General features: G+C 43.7%; 3 protein-coding genes across 8 annotated transcripts; 2 read left to right on the top strand and 1 right to left on the bottom strand.

Moving 5' to 3' along the window:
• Positions 1–465: 465 nt before the first annotated feature.
• sfxn4 (sideroflexin 4) lies at positions 466–3,597 on the top strand. 3 transcript variants are annotated; one of them, XM_034551688.1, is made up of 15 exons: positions 466–608; positions 735–800; positions 880–936; positions 1,031–1,057; positions 1,362–1,416; positions 1,625–1,650; positions 1,734–1,787; positions 1,904–1,966; positions 2,113–2,181; positions 2,288–2,378; positions 2,500–2,515; positions 2,601–2,679; positions 2,784–2,869; positions 2,947–3,064; positions 3,153–3,597. In XM_034551688.1, exons 1-15 carry the CDS (start codon positions 570–572, stop codon positions 3,228–3,230), a joined length of 924 nt encoding a protein of 307 aa, XP_034407579.1. In that variant the 5' UTR covers positions 466–569; the 3' UTR covers positions 3,231–3,597. The 3 variants fall into 3 exon arrangements, with proteins under 3 accessions (XP_034407579.1, XP_034407578.1, XP_034407577.1); XM_034551687.1 differs by having other exon boundaries at positions 2,598–2,679; XM_034551686.1 differs by lacking the exon at positions 2,500–2,515 and having other exon boundaries at positions 2,564–2,679.
• dennd10 (DENN domain containing 10) lies at positions 3,389–7,251 on the bottom strand. 4 transcript variants are annotated; one of them, XM_034551683.1, is made up of 11 exons: positions 7,094–7,251; positions 6,953–7,007; positions 6,325–6,521; positions 6,119–6,198; positions 5,864–6,012; positions 5,464–5,575; positions 5,265–5,365; positions 5,034–5,141; positions 4,831–4,925; positions 4,501–4,712; positions 3,591–4,468 (listed from the first exon to the last, which is right to left on the bottom strand). In XM_034551683.1, the coding sequence occupies exons 2-10, from the start codon at positions 6,996–6,998 to the stop codon at positions 4,545–4,547; spliced, it is 1,056 nt and encodes a 351-aa protein (XP_034407574.1). In that variant the 5' UTR covers positions 6,999–7,007; positions 7,094–7,251; the 3' UTR covers positions 3,591–4,468; positions 4,501–4,544. The 4 variants fall into 4 exon arrangements, with proteins under 4 accessions (XP_034407573.1, XP_034407574.1, XP_034407575.1 ...); XM_034551684.1 differs by having other exon boundaries at positions 3,591–4,453; positions 4,502–4,712; XM_034551685.1 differs by having other exon boundaries at positions 4,517–4,712.
• A 1,126-nt stretch (positions 7,252–8,377) lies between these two features.
• eif3s10 (eukaryotic translation initiation factor 3, subunit 10 (theta)) lies at positions 8,378–18,259 on the top strand. Its single transcript, XM_034551784.1, has 22 exons — positions 8,378–8,564; positions 9,042–9,232; positions 9,315–9,451; positions 10,275–10,438; positions 10,768–10,967; positions 11,226–11,434; positions 11,522–11,693; positions 11,851–11,955; positions 12,064–12,162; positions 12,265–12,381; positions 12,505–12,690; positions 12,879–13,226; positions 13,332–13,436; positions 13,511–13,624; positions 13,735–13,857; positions 14,875–15,028; positions 15,262–15,443; positions 15,918–16,021; positions 16,115–16,524; positions 16,637–16,775; positions 16,888–17,282; positions 17,802–18,259. The coding sequence occupies exons 1-22, from the start codon at positions 8,516–8,518 to the stop codon at positions 17,960–17,962; spliced, it is 3,864 nt and encodes a 1,287-aa protein (XP_034407675.1). The 5' UTR covers positions 8,378–8,515; the 3' UTR covers positions 17,963–18,259.
• The last annotated feature ends 167 nt before the right edge of the window (positions 18,260–18,426 follow it).

Below are 18,426 nucleotides of genomic sequence, written 5' to 3'. Positions count from 1 at the left end.
TAGTAGTATATACTCGCAACGAGTAACATGAATTTAGTGTGGGATACCATGCACCGAAACAGTGGTCGGAGACGGTTAGCGACACAAATAGTGCCCTTAAAACTAAAACTAAAAAAAAAGAACTGTCATGCTGCCTTCAGGTGCTCGTGAGCTCTTCAGGTGATAAGAAACATTCTTTTTTTTTGTCCCGAGCTTGAAGCTTTGGAGAATAAAAAAAACACGTTGTGTTTGCGAGCAAATGGAAAAATAACACGCTGACCATTTTTAAGATGTTTTGGTTTATTCTTCTTTTTTCTTTTTTCATCAACAAAAAGCTATTGAGAGACTGCGTTATTAACTCATAGACCAAACCACAGACGGTATCCACACTACGGCCAACTTGACGAGAGGAATATAAATTCCGATATTTCCGATATCCCCGAAAGCAGCATTGGCGACACGTGGTCGAAGGCGGAAGCGGTTTGTAAATATAACTTGACCTCAACAGCGCGAAATACATGCTGGTGAAATGTGTACTGTAGTATGTTATTGTACTTAATGTATGAGAAGTAAATGTACTCGTTGCTCTAATGGATCCCAATCTGTTGTATTGGAAAAGCCAGGGGCAGGTAACCGTGTCTTTACATGCAGAGCATCCTCAGTGGTGTATTACTTCCAACCAGTCACCATTAAATCGTGTTCGTATCTTGGTGTCTCCTAGATATGTTTTATTTTGTTCCTTTCCTCTTTCACAGTCTTTCCTCAGTCGGCTACAGATCTGGATTAATCTCCTTGATCCACTATCCCTGATTTCCTCTGATGTGAGTAGCAGTCACGCCAGTGAGATGGGTAGAAGATGTGTGATGGTTAATTGGTTAATTGGTAAACTTCTCTCCTCAGGATGAAATACAAAAGGCCCACAGTCTTCTTGGAAGCGGACAGCCGCTAAATGAAAAGGTCGGATTACCGTTCACGAATCTTAATCGGTCTTCTTTCTGAACCTGACACAATTTGATTTAAAGCCGCGGCCTGTTCTGTTTTCTCGCCCTAGGACGGACAAGCACTGACCCTCTCACTTGTGAGTGTTGCAGGAAACAGAAACAAATAATACACCGCAAGCAAATAACGTAGAACTCTCCTCTGAGTAAATCACTTCTGTATTTCTGCATTCACATCCGCCGCAGTAATGACTGCCCCTCTTCTGGTGTGTTCAACCAACAGGGTTTGAGACGGTTGTGTAGATAAGAGTCCAATTTTGGGGGGGGTTTTGATGAAAAAACACATTTATTTTTGAATGTTTCTATCTCCTATCACTGTGTTTTCATATACGTGTTCAGATGTTATGATTTGAAGCAGTTTAATGTGCTGCTCTTTGTTTGCAGTCGTCTGTCCACGCCGACTCTGGCGCTGTTCTTCCACTCGTCTTCCGCTCTGCAGGTACAGCAAGACCCCGATTTTTAAAAGCGTCCATCCATTATTAAAGTTAACTTGGGGAGAAGTGCATTCACATCAACAAGTATTCAAACTGTATAGAAACCTAAACGACAGTATTAAATACAAATTTAGAAACTTGCATGAATATTCCGACTATGCAGTTGTATCACACACATGCTGACGCCATCACTGCTGTCACTTTTCTTTCTAGCATTGTTGCCAATATCGACGCCTCTGGTACGTTTGTCAAGCTGGTGAATCTGAGCTGACACTTTGGTTCTTGACGATGTTGTGAAACGAAAAACAAACGTCTTTTTCAGGTGGTTGCCAGCTTTCTGCCACACAGGAGCGTCAAACCTGCTCTGTTTTGGCAGGTATAAAGATATGTTCATTGTATTCAAAAGATGTTTATAAAAATTCCAAATCTTTTATATTTAGATGTGGCGCTAACAGAGTATACATTAATGATACAAAAAATGCATTATTTTAGTTTCTGCTGCAGAGTTACAGTGCTGGGTTCAACTATGCAAACAGAAATTCTTCACCAGAGCAGGTAATATACAGTACATGTATGTGTTTTTGTGTGTGCTTAGGTATGTATTTATAATTCATATTATAACATGTCAGTCACATTTAAAGCATGTCTAAACCCGGATATCCATCCTAGACACACCCTCAGTCTTTATCTCTCCCCACCAGAGTAAGAAGACGTCTCTGAAGCAGCTTCTGTTGATGGCAGGAACCGTTTCCTATGCAGCATGTGCAGGGGTGTGTAAAACCAGATTGATCTACCGTGCCATGTTGATTGTAATGTTTCAAGTAAGTACAAACATTTTTTTTTTTAAATCTTAATTTCCCATATCTTTTATTTCAGGCCCTTCCTCAAATTTTTATTAGCCGACTTGGTGTAAGAAGCGCAGCAATCCAGACTTTCTTTAGGTCGATATTACCAATCCCACTCTCGGGTAAGTATTTATCTCTGGAACTTGAATGCTGCAGTATTACAGTATATTATACATCTGAAACTCAGGTGTGAGTTGGACACAAATCACATCATTGCGTGCTTATTGTCTTGTGATTTAATAGTGAGTCAGCTGTACAGGTAGGACTTTTTTTTTTTTTGACCTGCACGTTGTGTCACGCTCTCCAGCCGCTCTGGCCTTCTTCAATGTGTTTACTGTCAGAAGTGAGGAGTCTGAAACTGGCATCCAGGTGTTTGATTCCAATGGGAATCCCGTCGGCCTCTCTAAAGCAGCGGGAGACAAGGTAAAAAAAAAAAAAGGGCAGGACGACAAAAAAAGAAAAGAAGTCTTCTCATTGAAAACAAGCAGCGTTTCACTTTTTATTTTCTCCCCCTTTTTATTGTCCAGGCTGTGAGGGAAACTGCATTGTCAAGAGCGGTGCTGTTTGGTACCACCGCTGCTCTTCCTAATCTCCTGGTTCTGCTCCTCCAGAGGTCAGCCATGTGTTACGTGGAGCTCTACTTACCTGGTCAGAATCGGCAGGCTTCACGAAATAGATTTTCCTTCGCAGAACCAGACTTTTCCAGAGGAACTCTCTGCTGGCCGCTCCGGTCCGTCACATGAGTGTCGCGTTAGTTCTGGGCTTGATGATCCCCGTCTCGTTCAGTCTCTTCCCACAACTGGGAACGGTGAGTTTCACCATCCTCCCGATGCTGCGATGTTTGTTTTTTCTTCTCCTTGTGCTGAACTCGGACGACATTGACCTTGTTTTTGCAGATCAAGAAGGAAAACGTGGAGGAGCGGCTGTGGGCTGCGGCGGACGGGGGACGGTTCTACTACCATCGAGGACTCTGAGGAGCGGCTCTGATGCCGGTCTTGCTGAAACTACCACGCACGTGACGCAATGCGGCCTCTTCTCCCAGTTTTCACACACACACACAATCATTTGTTGTAAAACACACTCTGCGACATTAAAAAAAGGGAAAAGGCTACCTTTTTATTTTTTTTTAATAGTAAATTTATTTAGCTAGAATATTTACGTGTTCTCATAGATATGAAATATTACATAAATTCATGAAAATACATTTAGTTTTCAAAGTCACATATTACATTACATCTGCTATGTATTGCACTCTGTCTGATCGGAAATACTGAGGCACAAAACCGCCCTTTTGACAATGTACTCGGCTGTAAAACGACAATAAAAATCTAAATCACTGGACATGGACGCACCGATTGTTATTTGATTAGTTGCGGATCAGCTCTTTCTAACAATCACTTTTTCATAATGCAGTTCGCCTCTAACAACACAACTTACTTGTAATTAAGTCAATAGTAAAATACAAAATGAGACATTAAACAAATTGAAAAACCTGAAACAAACATACACCGTCTAGTGCAGTTGTGATCTGATAACCACGTATAATGCAGTTTCTATCGAACTCCTTAATAAAAACAGCTGCATGTTACATATAAGCCTTTTCCACTGCTGTTCCTGTGTATATTGAGGGGCAGATATATGTATGATGCATGTATGTGGCGCGTTGCACTGGAGTGGGAGCTTACATCTAGAAAGCACTATCAGATGTACCATCTTATTTGTCTCCACTTCACAGTTAGAGACCAATGCTGCGGCTCCTGGTGTTAAAGGAGAAGGCTGCCGGTGTCTCATGCGTCTCCAAATCCAATGAAAGGACTCAAATCAAACAGCTGGGCACTGTGTCATTTTTAACAAACGTAATCTCAAATTACATTTGTCTGGGTACTATTTTCAGCTGCGGATGAATACAAATGTGGTGCTGTAGAGAGAATCGGACTAACACAGTGCCCATGTAGTGAAGCCACATGTCAGCCGTGTGGCTCATTGGGTTCTTTCAAGTTTTTGTTGACAAAAATGAGCTCAAATGGAGAACCAACGGAATAAGACTCCTACTCCACACAAAGAAGATTACTGTGAGAGTGACGTGTGCACAACTCTCATGACAGTGGTGAGAGGGAGCACAGGCCTCCCGGACAACAGTAATCATCCCGACACACATGCAGAACAACACAGCTGGAGTCCGTGCAGTAACGCCACCGTGCAGTAACGCCACCCTGCAGTAACGCCACCGTGCAGTAACGCCACCCTGCAGTAACGCCACCCTGCAGCGCGGTGTCTGGAAACCGGTTTCATATCCGTAAGAGCTGCTCGGCAGCTGCCAAATGAAAGAGGAAGTTCTCTGTCGCCGGAGGGAAATGATGCTGCTTCAAACCTTGCAGGGTGATTTTAGAGTCTTCACATTTGTCAGCCAGGGCCACCAAATTGGCAAGGATCTCTTTGGTTTTGACAGAAATATCCTGTGGATTGATGTGGGGTTGTCATGTTAGATCCAGGACTAGACATGTATTTAATGTCCTTTTTTTTCTTTCTTTTTTTTTACAATTGGGGATTGATGACGGACATTTGTGCTCTCACCTTAATGACCTGACTATCTGACCTCTCAGCATCTTCTGCAGACTGGACGATGAGACGGCCGATGTCCTTGTGCAACTTCCCCATGGCCATGGACTCTGTGGTGGGATACTCGACATCAGTCGGGAGGGAACTGCTGTCCTACACGCTCAAGAACCAAAGCTCGCTCTGAAAACACACTGCGCTCTCTTTGAAACATACTGCACCTTTGGCACTCTGGGATACCGTGATGACGCTGTCTCGGAGGTTCACGTACACGTCAAACAAATCCGATCTGTTGCTCACCTCCGGATCCACAAAACCCGCGACGTATCCTGCAGAGAAAACCAAACACATTGGCGCACGAATAATTCATTTCCCCCACCGTGAGATCACGGTGCAGATGGTGTGCTGAGCACCAAACTGTGAGGAGGAGAAATTAAAGTGAATGCCCTCACCGGGGCATTTCTTGAGATCCTCTATTTCGGTATCAGTCAGGTGCACGTACGGGTGCAGGACGGACCAGTCTTTCCTGTGCCATGTCAGAGTCGGCAGAACTCTTGAGGGGAGACAGACAAAGATGACAATTCTCTCCACTCCAGAGAGTTAATTAAAGTTTCAAGCCAAATATTTGGAACTGTAAAGTCTTCCACGCACCTTGTAAACTCCAACAATGCTTCAATCCGCGGGTGATGGACAATGATTCTCTTCTTCAGCATGAGAGCGGTATACAGGATGACGGTCTCCATACCAAACTGAGACACAACATCTGTAGGTGGAGACAAACTGGGTGACCCACTTTTACTCTGAATGTCGTATGAACCACGGTCAGTTTGAGTTGTTCAGCATTAGATCCCGGTTCGTCGCTGAAAACATCTACCGTTTCTGTAATGACACCCTTGAAGGAGTTAGCTTATTATGTAACGGTTGCTTTTAGTGTCTCCCGAAAGAAAAACACTGTCTTGGATTCAAAGGAACTGCTGCATGGAAAACCGGACATGTCCCCAAGAGGACATACCTGGTTAGTATTCCTGTTTCAACGACTTTGACGTCTTACCTTTGACTGAACCCGCCAAGTACGCTTTCCGAACATCATAATCCTTAATTAGAAATGAGCCGTTTTCATCACTCTGGCAGATTCCTTGAGTGAGGACAGTGACATACGCCTCCATCATCTTCACTGGACTGCCGTGTTTGATATACGTCCTGGATATTAATAAGAAAAAACAGTCGCCTTAATGAAAAGAAACGTGGCGCTTAAAAAAAAAAAGGAAAAGTGTACAAGCAGTTTGATTTGAGCTGGACACTGTACCTGCAGAGTATTCTACTAAGTGCAGCATACTTCTCAGGGTTGAAGTCTTTCGCTGTGACAACTATTGAAAAATGAGTGACCTTCAACGGAGAAAATAAGAGGAAAAAAAAAGATTTTAAAATGCCGGATAGAAATGCCACACTCTCGTCGTTCACTCTCGTCGTTCACTCTCGTTGTTATCGCAGCAGAGTCTCTGCCCGCCGTACCTTGTGTAGTGCTGTAGGTTCCTGCACCTCCACTGTTGTGACGTAGTACCAGGTGCGACAGAACTGACCGAACACGAAAGTGTGGAAATCCCGGCCCTCCTGTGTCAGGCAGCACTTGCTGAGCAGGACTTGCCTCAGGTCTGAGCCCACGGAGGGAAAGCACCACACCCACAGTGTGTCTCCATTCACATCTTTCTCTGTGCAGGGGGGGATAAACCAAAACTGGACATCATATATATATATACATATACATATATATATATATATATATATATATACATATATATATATATATATATATATATATATATATATATATATATACATACACACATATATATATATATATATATATATATATATATATATATATATATATATATATATATATATATATATATATATATATATATATATATATATATTAGAAGATGGACAGACATATAACATCACATCAGACAGGGTTCTCTGGTGTTCTGTCAGGAACCACGAACCAATGGAGAGTCCTGCAGCAATGCTGATGGGACACATTTGGGTCACACTGATATCACGTGACTCTCCTGCGCGTGCCGAGGAGTGACACATCCCCAACCGGGCAGCAAGAAACGACGCGTGCACGAAAACTTACCGATTAATCCGACGCTTAACATAAACTGCGCTTCAGTTGCTGCCATATTCCATACCTGAAAGAGGTCAGAGTCACACGTTAACTGCACATGACACACACCTGTCATCTCCGTCTGTGGACGCGAGATTAATCGTAAAGTACCTTGAGAGCTCGCGCCCGATGCTAGAAGGGTTTAATAAAACAGTCCGTGTGTCACAACTTTCCAATGTTCCTGGGTGAGAGTTCTGTTTTCAACAGACTTTCCTCTTTCGCGAAGCCTCTTCCGTCTTCCGGGACAGGAGGAGGATCGTGCGGGAGGACTCGCGCTGCAGACAACCAATCATATAGCTCGCGATACTTCAGGCGTGATGGTGCGTTCACGGTTGTTGAAAGTATACGATTTATACGAGGCTTAATATATATGGTGATGCCTACACTGATCGGATCTGTCAAATTGTATACTTCAACCGATACCTGTGCACCGGTGACAATACAATATTAATCTACCTATATGTTGGTAATGGGATATTCCTTTTCGTATTTGAATGAAACTAAATAAATGTCCTGATGAACATGACCTTTTTCTCCCGTGAAAGGGGTTTTCCTGATCCGATGTGTGGTCCCGGGACAGAGGATGTCGTATGTGTACAGATTGTAAAGCCCTCTGAGGCAAATTTGTAATTTGTGATTCTGGGCTACACAACATAAACTGAATTGAATTGAATTTATCATGTTTATTTCAGCCTGATCCTTTAATATTAAGTATATGTTGGTACTAACTCTAATTTGAAGTTAATTATAAACCTTGTTATATACAATTGGGTTAATAAAGCCTAACGTTACATAGTTTGATAACATAAATATTTAACGACGGTTACGCGAACACACCACGAGTGGAGCGCATACGGGAACTTTATATACCCAGAGCTGCCAGGTTTGTAGAAAACCCCCGTTTGGAGGTCTTGTGAGGTTACGATTCTCAATAATATTTAACACACTTTATTCATTTGATAGTTTTAAACAACACCCATTGTCACTTATCAGTGAGTTATGTGGCAGCAAACATAATAATTGCTCAAATACAGCAAACAGATAAATCGGGAGGATTTATCAGGATATCAGGATACTCTAACATAGTAACTCATAGCTACTTATAGGCTTATAAATAGGACGCGAATAATGTGTCATATACCTGTATCAAATAAGTTAAAGTAACACTTATTCAAACAAACAAATAAACAAACAAACACATACAGAATCACCCATAACGATTTATGATTGTCGTTTACAACGTTTACATATTAAGATTTGATCATAAATGAGAAATAACATTAACCATACAACGATAGTTATTGTAGTTTTTGGTTGAGACAGAACTGCTTTCTTGATACTGAGTTTTTCAAAGTGGAGGGCACTGTGAAAGGGGGATAGGACTGAAGGCAACCCTAGCTAGGCCGCTCACGAGGTTCATCCTTTCTCAGCCAGCACCGTTGCAGCGGGTGAGTGCGTGGCGTGGATGGACTGGTGAAATTGATCAAAATTCACTCAAGTCAGCCAATTTGAGTCTCACTAAACGCCGCCAACATGCCGGCGTACTTCCAACGGCCAGAGAATGCTCTGAAGCGAGCGAACGGTGAGTAGAAAGGCAACTCCGCGTTTCACGAATGTCAGACATTCGAGCTAACGAGCGGACGTTAGCTGCTAACGTTAGCCGTTAGCTGCTAGCTAGAATGGCGGGCGAGCACTGCCGTATTGCTACGTTAGTGTGAAGCTAACCGGCTGGCCCATTTTTTTTGGGGGGGGGGGGCATTGATTACGCCAGTGACATTTCAAGAAATGTAACGTAGGAAGCCATAAGATAACCGTAACCAGACGTCATAGCTTTGTCATTGGCAACGAATCTTTGTTAACAATGTCAGCGCTCTGTCTTGTAGCGTTAATGCTAATGCCACGACCATCAAGCACCCTGGGCCTAAAAAAGGCAGACTCATTCAGCCAACCACGGCTGTGGGAGTGGTGCGAGGTGTTCAAGTTTTCTTGTGAACGTATACGCGTACCGTTCACCTGCGGTGGAGCTTACGTGGATCCATTTCTCGATGTGTTTACACAGAGTTCCTTGAGGTGGGTAAGAAGCAGCCAGCTTTGGATGTTTTGTACGATGTCATCAAGAGCAAAAAACATCGAACATGGCAGAAGATCCACGAGCCCATCATGCTCAAGTACCTGGAGCTGTGCGTGGATCTTCGCAAGAGCCACCTGGCTAAGGAGGGTCTCTACCAGTACAAGAACATCTGCCAGCAGGTGTGTGAGAACAAATGAGGGATGCTGCACATATCGGATCGTTGTTGTAGTTTTATTGTTAAATGTGTGTCTTTGCTTTCAGGTGAATATCAAATCTCTGGAGGATGTGGTTAGGGCTTACCTGAAGCTGGCGGAGGAGAAGACTGAGACTGCCAAGGGGGAGTCTCAGCAGATGGTCCTGGACATCGAGGATCTGGATAACATCCAGACTCCTGAAAGGTGAGGATGCTCAAATGATGTTTCTCTGCAGCATCAAAATAGTCTATTTTACATGATGGATAATCTAAATTGATGTCTTATTGTAGTTGGATGATTGTATGTGTAGTACAGTATACTGATGCCACAGCTGAAGGTCCAATATGAGACAAGATATCGTAATGTTGTAATGTGGCACGGTATTTACACATTTTGTCTTTTCGTGGTTTTTAATAATAATAATACATTTATTTATATAGCACCTTTTTAAAAACAGGGTTTACAAAGTGCTCTACATAGAAGCAAGGTAAAAACATAACATCAATACAAGTAAACATTTCAGAAAATACATGAGGCAAAGGAGACAATGCCATATAGACAATGAACACAATAGAGGAATAGAAAATTACAAATACAAAATAAAGCAGAACAGACAAACTAAAATAGGGGAACCAAAGAACTGCATAAAAGGACGACATAAAAGGTGTACCAGTCTGGTCAGGAGGAAGAGTAGAGGGTGCTGGGGGAGCTGTAACAGTTCCTGATTTCGTTGCCACCATCTCGCTCTTGGGGACTGTTGTTGTGATATGCTTATGTGATTAATGCTGCATTACAGAACAGTGATGTCATTTAGGAAACCTGCCAGACTATTATAGCTGTTTTATTATTTGCCTTTACCCACTTCATAAGCAAATATCCATAGTACTGAGGATTATTTATCATAACTCTTATTGTGTAAATATTAATGTCCAGGTATTTGGTCAAAATCTGTCACTTGTTTTATCCAGCCCTAGAGTTTACGGTGATTTAAGATGGATCATTAACCTTGAGCTTGTTGTGACTTCAGTGTTCTCCTGAGTGCTGTGAGTGGAGAGGACACTCAGGATCGTACCGATCGCCTGCTTCTCACTCCCTGGGTGAAGTTCCTGTGGGAGTCCTACCGCCAGTGCCTGGATCTGCTGAGAAACAACTCCAAGGTGGAGCGCCTGTACCATGACATTGCCCAGCAAGGTAGTAATCAGACTAAATACCTTTTTACGAACGGAGTGTGATCTTTTTCAAGGCTGTAATGTCAGAAAGTTCTAGCCCAAATCTGTTTTCATGTAGGTAGATTTAACTGAATGAAAACAGAATGAACACTGTCAATTTCAACCAGTAATAAATAAGGTTTTACTAGGTCCAAACGTAAAATACAACATTTCAATGTAAATGTTGTATCAATAAGATTATACCATGTTAATAAAGTCACACAGAATAAATAAATAAATAAAATAAAATCGTAAATTACATGTTGAATGTTACAAAATGCTGTAAATAATATCGGGTCATCTTTTCTGCAGCATTCAAGTTCTGCCTTCAGTACACCCGTAAAGCAGAATTTCGCAAGCTGTGCGACAACCTGCGTATGCATCTTGGTCAGATCCAGCGCCACCACAACCAGAGCACGGCCATCAACCTGAACAACCCCGAAAGTCAGTCTATGCACCTGGAGACCCGCCTGGTGCAGCTGGACAGCGCCATTAGCATGGAGCTCTGGCAGGTCTGTTCACCATACACTACATCTCTCAAAGGACAATATTGGCATGCATCTACATGTACTATCTAGAAATTTCAATGTATAAAATGTTTTCGAAACTCTTTGGAAACTGGTCAACAGTATTGTATACAATAGTGTATAACCTGTAGAAAAATGAAACAAGTATTGTACCATGTTGTCCTCCAGTTCAATAAAAATGGGATGCATGGTCAAAGGGAAGATGATATTGTAACTCGTGTAGCACTGTTGTTCTTTTTCCAGGAAGCATTCAAGGCTGTTGAAGACATCCATGGCCTGTTTGCTCTTTCCAAGAAGCCTCCCAAACCCCAGTTGATGGCCAACTACTACAACAAGGTGTCTACTGTGTTCTGGAAATCTGGAAATGCTCTCTTCCACGCCTGCACCCTCCACCGGCTCTATCACCTCTCAAGGGAGATGCGTAAGAATTTGACCCATGATGAGATGCAGAGGTACAGTATTCATTATCTGTAAATGAATGCACATATTTGTCTCTTGTAGCGACCAAATGGTTAATCATACTTGCGTTTGATCTTCAGAATGTCCACCAGAGTCCTCTTGGCCACACTGTCTATTCCCATCACCCCCGAGCGCACTGACATTGCCCGGCTGCTGGACATGGATGGCATCATTGTAGAGAAACACCGCAGGCTGGCCACCCTCCTGGGCCTGCAGTCTCCACCAACCCGGCAGAGTCTCATCAATGACATGGTACATTATCTGCACAGGAAAGCTTTGTTGTGTGTGTGCCCCTGAATACTTTTTTAAGTTTAAAAAAAAAAAACTTGGAACTTTTAGCTTTTAACCTGATCTTGCAAAAATATTAATTGCTTTAAGATGTTTTCACATTTTTATGTTTGCATTCTAGGTGAGATTTAACTTGCTGCAGTATGTTGTACCTGATATAAAAGAACTTTACAACTGGCTTGAAGTCGACTTCCACCCTCTGAAGCTCAGCGGAAGAGTGACCAAGGTAAACAATTAGGAAATATACAATCCATCTTTGTAATTTTTATAATATTCACTTGATTCATTAAATTGGGCGACCCAGCATATGCTAACAAACTTACTTTCCTATTAGGTGCTGAACTGGGTGAAAGACCAGGCTGAAAAGGAGTCTGATCTGCAGCAGTATGTCCCTCACCTGCAAAGTAACACCATCCTGAGGCTTTTGCAACAGGTAATTCCCTCCAGTCTGTTTGATTCTCCTAGAATGATGTCCTTAATCTCATTTACAATGTTATGGTAGAGATCTCTCATTGTTCTTCATCCATTTTATTAGGTCGCACAGATCTATCAAAGCATCGAGTTCACCCGTCTGGCCTCCCTAGTTCCATTCGTGGATGCCTTCCAACTAGAGCGCTCCATTGTGGATGCGGCCCGGCACTGTGATCTGCAGGTCAGGCCAAGATCAGGAGAGATTGTGCATTTTGGATTGATAAAATAACTATGTATAAACCAACAAAAGTGTTATTACTGTTAAGAGTGTTTTATTCATTCAACATTTCGTTTTCCCCTGAAGGTCCGTATAGACCACACCTCTCGAACGCTGAGCTTTGGCTCTGACCTGAACTACTCGACCAAGGAGGACGCCCCTGTTGGTCCTTTCCTGCAGAACATGCCCTCAGAGCAGATAAGGAACCAGCTGACGGCCATGTCTGCTTCTTTGGCCAAAGCCATCCAGGTCATCAAGCCTGCCTCCATCCTGGTGAGTTTCCCCTCCGACTGAGCCCCCCAAAATAGACGCCTGATCCATGACCACTTTGTCCATACTACCACATAATGCTAACAGACACATACATGTATTTCCATGTAGTATTCATGATTAGTGTCTGTTGGCACCATGTTTTATTCTGCAACTCAAAGCTGTATTTTGATGTTTTCGTCGTTTCTCAGCAAGAGCGTGAGGAGCAGAATCAGCAGGCCATTGCTGCCTATGTGAAAAATGCCCGCAAGGATCACCAGCGCATCCTGGCCCGCAGACAGACCATTGAAGAGCGTAAGGAGCGCCTGGAGAGCCTGAACATTCAGCGTGAGAAGGAGGAGCTGGAGCAGCGGGAGGCTGAGATGCAGAAGGTTCGCAAAGCCGAGGAGGAGCGCCTGCGCCAGGAGGCCAAAGAGAGGGAGAAGGAGCGCATCATGCAGGAGCATGAGCAGATTAAGAAGAAAACTGTCCGTGAGCGGCTGGAGCAGATCAAGAAAACTGAACTTGGAGCCAAGGCCTTCAAGGATATTGATATTGAGGTACAATGTTGATTGGTCTTGAGGTTGAATTCCATATTGCAGAAATATGTCATTGTAATATAAAGTTAAATGGTGAATCTAACACATCTGGGTTTTTTTTTACAGCACCTTGAGGAACTGGATCCTGACTTCATCATGGCCAAACAGGTGGAGCAGCTGGAGAAGGAGAAGAAGGAACTTCAAGAGCGTCTGAAGAACCAGGAGAAGAAGGTAACTGAGCGATACAACAGTGAACATATCAGTCACCTTGGTGTGAATTGGACACTAATGATCTTTCTTTCTAGATTGACTACTTTGAGAGGGCAAAACGTCTTGAGGAGATTCCTCTTATCAAAAAGGCTTATGAAGAGCAGCGTATCAAGGACATGGAACTATGGGAGCTCCAGGAGGAAGACAGGGTATTTAAACACAATAAAACAACACCGATTAAAAATGACATGCTTGGATCAAAGAAATTGAATGCACCCAAGGAAGTATCTCAAATTGAATATTTTTCTTTTTATTGTAGATCAGTAACATGAAAGTTGAACGGGAGAAGGCACTGGAGCACAAGAAGCGCATGTCCAGGATGATGGAGGACAAAGAAAGCTTCTTGTCCAAAATAACTGCTGCCCGTAGCTTCATTTTTGAGGTAAGAGCATCGGCATAGTACAAGCTGCCTGAAGTCACCTCAAACATGCCGAGGAATCAGTTTCATTGACTTCCATGAGCTCCACCTTGCTCAGAAATCTTGTGGTTGTTTAACCCTCTGGAGTCGATGGACGCGCTGGTGCGTCCTTCAGTGTTTATGCGACGGTTATATTAATATCTCTGCGGTAAAATGGTTTGGCTGTTGCCGGAGTCTGTAGACGTTCTACTTCCGGGACGTTTGTGTCGAGCTCCGCCCTTCAACATCATTTGTGGAATGTTGTGTCTGTCAATATTTTGTGTGAAACTAACCAATGAACGCTTAGGAAATCACTAAGGACCTACCCACCATGTCAGTCAGTAAATAGTTTGTTTTTATACTTAGGACATATCTTATCAATATTTTGTTTGTAAACCAAAATGTCCGTTTTTCATTTCTCAGTCCCATTTGATCTCAGTCCCTCTCACATTTGTTGAAAGTAGAGTGACAGACAACACTTTTACTAAAAAAAAACATGATATTACAAAATTTATTACATGTATCTACTATTTTATTTATATATTCCATCTCTTTTGTGAACCTACGGCTTTGTTAAACCAATTTCCAGCACCAAAACAGTTCGTCCACAAGAGATTTGAAGAATTTTTATAAATCTGACTTCAACTTTTCAGCTTTAGGGCCAAATGACCTCTTTACACTGTGCCTAAAGACAATATTCCTTCTTTATATAGATGGCTTTAGATTGTTATGCAATTTTTGATGTATAACACATGGGTATGTATCAAATGCAAGTGCCTTTTTAAAAAAAGTGAATTTAAGAAATTATGTAAAATCGAGAAAAAAAGAACTTCGACCCCATGGGGTTAAACAACAACTCCTGGGCGTTAGGATTAAAATGTGCCCCCCTGCTCGTACACCGGTTATAACTTCTGCACGGAACCGATAATGTTTCTAGAGCAGACTGGCAGAATAACTGTATGACTGACAGTGGTTTCAAATTCACTATTCTGTCTTTTGAAGGAAAAATTGAGTACTTTCGAGGACCGCATGGTGGAGGAGAGGAAGAAGCGCATGGAAGAAAGGAAGAAGCAGCGCAAAGAGGACCGGCGTAACAATTTCTACCGTCAGAAAGAGGAAGATGCACAGCGTATCCACGAGGAGTCACTCAAGAAAGGTAATTCATTTGGGTTTGGACAGTCATGAAGGAGGAGCAGGGGGAAATGGTGGCAGCGGTAGCTAAAGTGGTTGTTTTGAGGAATATTACTACGACAGGCTCGGTACATTTTGGATGGAAGGTGAAGTTGGACAAAATGAAATGTCAGGAAAATGTTTTCTGATCGAGGCTTTTCCTTATCGCAGCACAATGCTGTCAACGTTTGAACATGTTATCTTCTGCTGTTGTTACAGAGCGTGAGGATCGTGAGCGCGTTGAACTGGAGCAGCGAGAGGAGGAGGACCGCGAGTACCAGGAGCGTCTGCGCAAACTCGAGGAGCAAGAAAAGAAGCAGCGTGCTCGTCAACAGGAGATCGAAGAGCGAGAACGCCGTCGTGACGAGGAGAAAAGGGCCCCCCCTGAGGAGAAAACCAAGGTACTAATTAAAATATTTATTTTTAGCCGATGGTCAGAACCTACAGTCGAGCTTAACATTCAGTGGAAATTTCATGAAAATATGAATAAATGGGAATTGCAGGTAATTAACTCAAGATTTATTCATGATGTGTTACCCAGGATAATTGTGATACCATGGTAGAAAAAAACGACATTTATTTGACTGCATTGTGAAATGTATTTAAATCCTTCAGATGTAGAAAGTTACACGTGGGTATACATATTACAATGCAAGACAATTTATCACACCAGTTTGTCATAAAGTATTGTGATGCATTTTAATTGTCATTCCTATTAATGGCGGTGTGATGGAATGGATACATATCGTCACAAGTTCAAGGACTGAGTGCAGAGTAATGGATTACAGGCTAAACCATTAACGCCTTGTCTCCAGACCTCTCGGTGTCACTGATGTAATGGCACAACGGGTCTTGATTTTGTTTTGCTTGCTCAGGATTGGGCCGATAAGGAGAATGAGAAGGAGAGTGAGAAGGAGGAAGGGGGATGGAGGAAGCGCACGGATGGGGAATCAGAGAGGCGTCGTCCTGTGCCTGACCGGTAGGTTTTGGTGACTCTTTAATTATACCTTTTTTTTATTGTTCACCCCATTAAACTATGAGAGGCAACTGTTAACATGCCTGTGCTCTCTAGGGAGTGGAGACAAGACGGCCGTGAGGAGGACAAAGAGGGGACCCTCAGGCGAGAGGGCCTTAGCAGGGGTGGAGATGACAGAGCACCCCGCCGAGGCTTTGACGAGGATAGAGGACCTCGCCGTGGCGCTGATGAGGACCGTGCTCCACGCAGAGGGATGGACGATGACCGTGGTGCACGCAGAGGTTTTGATGAGGACCGTAGCTTCAGGCGTGGCTTTGATGATGACAGAGGTCCCCGTAGAGGCATGGATGACTCCAGGGGTTCCAGGCGTGGGGCTGACGATGACTCCTGGGGTCCCAGAAGAGGAGGAGATGAGGAGAGAGGTGGAAGAAGGGGCATGGACGATGGGCCACGTCGTGGTGCCGATGTCGATGACGAAAAAGCCTGGAAGCCACTGAGCCGACCTGGTAAGCCTGCGATGGAGAAGTCTTCTAATCTACCTGGGCACTGGTTTTATTTGATAAGTAGACTGCTGAGCAGCTCAGTGCTTAAATGTGCCATGTGACACAAATGTTTTAGCTGCAGGTGGTTGGCGTGAGCGAGAGAAGGCCCGAGAGGACAGCTGGGGTCCTCCCCGTGACGACGCCGGCGAGGAGAGGGGTGAGGTTAAAGGAGAGGAAAAAACCAGCGACAGCTTAAAAGACCGCCGCCCAGTCAGGTGAGCCTGATAGACCTATGACATATTTATCTTTTTGTAATAAATGGAGAGTATATCATAGTCATGTTTTTTCTGCAATTGGTCAGTTATATTAATTGCTATCTATTCACAGAGAGGATAATACTTGGAGGAAAGCAGGCACAGAGGAAGGAGGAAGCTGCTGGAGAGACTCTCGCAAAGAGGACACTGACCGCGAGGAACGCCGCGATGATAATCGCAGCGAGCGCCGCGATGTTGAGCCGCGTCGGGAGGTGGAGCTGCGTCGGGAGGTGGAGCCGCGTCGGGAGGTGGAGCCGCGTCGGGAGGTGGAGCCGCGCCGGGAGGTGGAGCCGCGCCGGGAGGTGGAGCCGCGTCGGGAGGTGGAGCCGCGTCGGGAGGTGGAGCCGCGTCACGATGTTGAGCCGCGTCGGGAGGTGGAGCCACGAAGGGAGGTGGAGCCACGCAGGGAGGTGGAGCCACGAAGGGATGACCGTGAAGTCAGAGCCCCGCCCAGAGAGCAAGAGGATGGTAAGCGGCGCGTGATTTAAGTTAACCATACCATCCATATCACGGTTACCCTAAAATATGTGGCTTTGTTAAAGGCTGTAGGACGCACTTCCTTTTTTAAGCCAATAATAAAACAAATGTGTTTGATTTCTCATTTGAAATGTGGCTTATGGTTGAGCAAAACCTTCAGCAACATCCAGGCTTCACATTTGTCTAATTTACTCCCGGACCAATGATTGTACAAACATTGTAGTGGTCATCAGGCACACTTGACACAACTGTGTTAATTATCCTGAGAGTCTCCGAGTAACTAAATGAAACGCATCACTTTTAATTAGGTGGGAATTTTATTTAGAACTATTTTGTCCAGCAAAACTAATGGGATACACTGTGTGGGGCGTTGTATTCAGCCAGCAGAGGGCGCTGTTCGCCTTTTATTACTGCTATAGCAAGTGTCTTAAAAAGACACCAGGGAGGGTAAATTCACAAACTCCTGAACTAGAGTTAAACATGTTCTAATGAGCGCCATTGTTTCCTTAGGAGGTTCTTGGCGTCGTGGAGGCGAGGAGAAGCGGGAGGAGCCACCAAGAGACCGCGAGCAGGAGCCCGAAGACGATAAGGGTTGGCGCACCGACAAAGACAACCCTCGTCGCATCAAGAACGAGACGGACGATGACGGCTGGACCACAGTGCGCCGCTGAGTACCAACCTCTCAGCCCGTTAGCCACAGTGGTGAATTAATGGCCATTATTCCTTTGTTTGACATCTTTGTAGATGGTAGCTTTCCTGGGGGTTATTTTCCATTACTCTTTTATTTGATTTCCAGCTGGTTTGAACCAGAGGCTCCTCACCACCCAGAAACACCATCAACCAATAAACTTGTGTGCACTGACTCATGCAAACTATCAATGTACACATGACTGCGCCCAGTGGTTAGGAGTGTTATTACCTGCCATTTAAAATTCAAAATTCAATTAAATAAACTGAAAACCAATGTACCTGCTCCATCTTTTACTGCAAACTCTGCATAACCAACTGCCTCTTTTAAATATTTGAATTTGACACGCTGATGGTATATTATGCCACAGAGCCACAACTCATAAGAATAACGACTAGGATTTTGACATCTGCTTCAGTGATCTCCGCTAATGTTTCAGATGCTTCC

This window comes from Cyclopterus lumpus, chromosome 15, assembly GCF_009769545.1.
Source record: "Cyclopterus lumpus isolate fCycLum1 chromosome 15, fCycLum1.pri, whole genome shotgun sequence".
NCBI classification, from domain to species: domain Eukaryota; kingdom Metazoa; phylum Chordata; class Actinopteri; order Perciformes; family Cyclopteridae; genus Cyclopterus; species Cyclopterus lumpus.
The sequence above is the reverse complement of the archived record's forward strand: the minus strand, read 5'-3'. Positions and strand labels throughout refer to the sequence as shown.

Bases quoted from the DNA above. Each gene is read 5' to 3' on its own strand.
- sfxn4 (XM_034551686.1), top strand. From the start codon at position 570: ATGGATCCCAATCTGTTGTATTGGAAAAGCCAGGGGCAG. The intron at 609-734 runs GTAACCGTGTCT...CCTCTTTCACAG, and splicing joins ATTGGAAAAGCCAGGGGCAG to TCTTTCCTCAGTCGGCTACA. The intron at 801-879 runs GTGAGTAGCAGT...TTCTCTCCTCAG, and splicing joins TATCCCTGATTTCCTCTGAT to GATGAAATACAAAAGGCCCA.
- dennd10 (XM_034551682.1), bottom strand. From the start codon at position 6,998: ATGGCAGCAACTGAAGCGCAGTTTATGTTAAGCGTCGGATTAATCG. The intron at 6,522-6,952 runs GTAAGTTTTCGT...CCCCCTGCACAG, and splicing joins GTTAAGCGTCGGATTAATCG to AGAAAGATGTGAATGGAGAC. The intron at 5,142-5,264 runs GTGAGGGCATTC...TTTTCTCTGCAG, and splicing joins GGATCTCAAGAAATGCCCCG to GATACGTCGCGGGTTTTGTG.
- eif3s10 (XM_034551784.1), top strand. From the start codon at position 8,516: ATGCCGGCGTACTTCCAACGGCCAGAGAATGCTCTGAAGCGAGCGAAC. The intron at 13,625-13,734 runs GTATTTAAACAC...TTTTTATTGTAG, and splicing joins AGCTCCAGGAGGAAGACAGG to ATCAGTAACATGAAAGTTGA. The intron at 15,029-15,261 runs GTAATTCATTTG...CTGTTGTTACAG, and splicing joins CGAGGAGTCACTCAAGAAAG to AGCGTGAGGATCGTGAGCGC.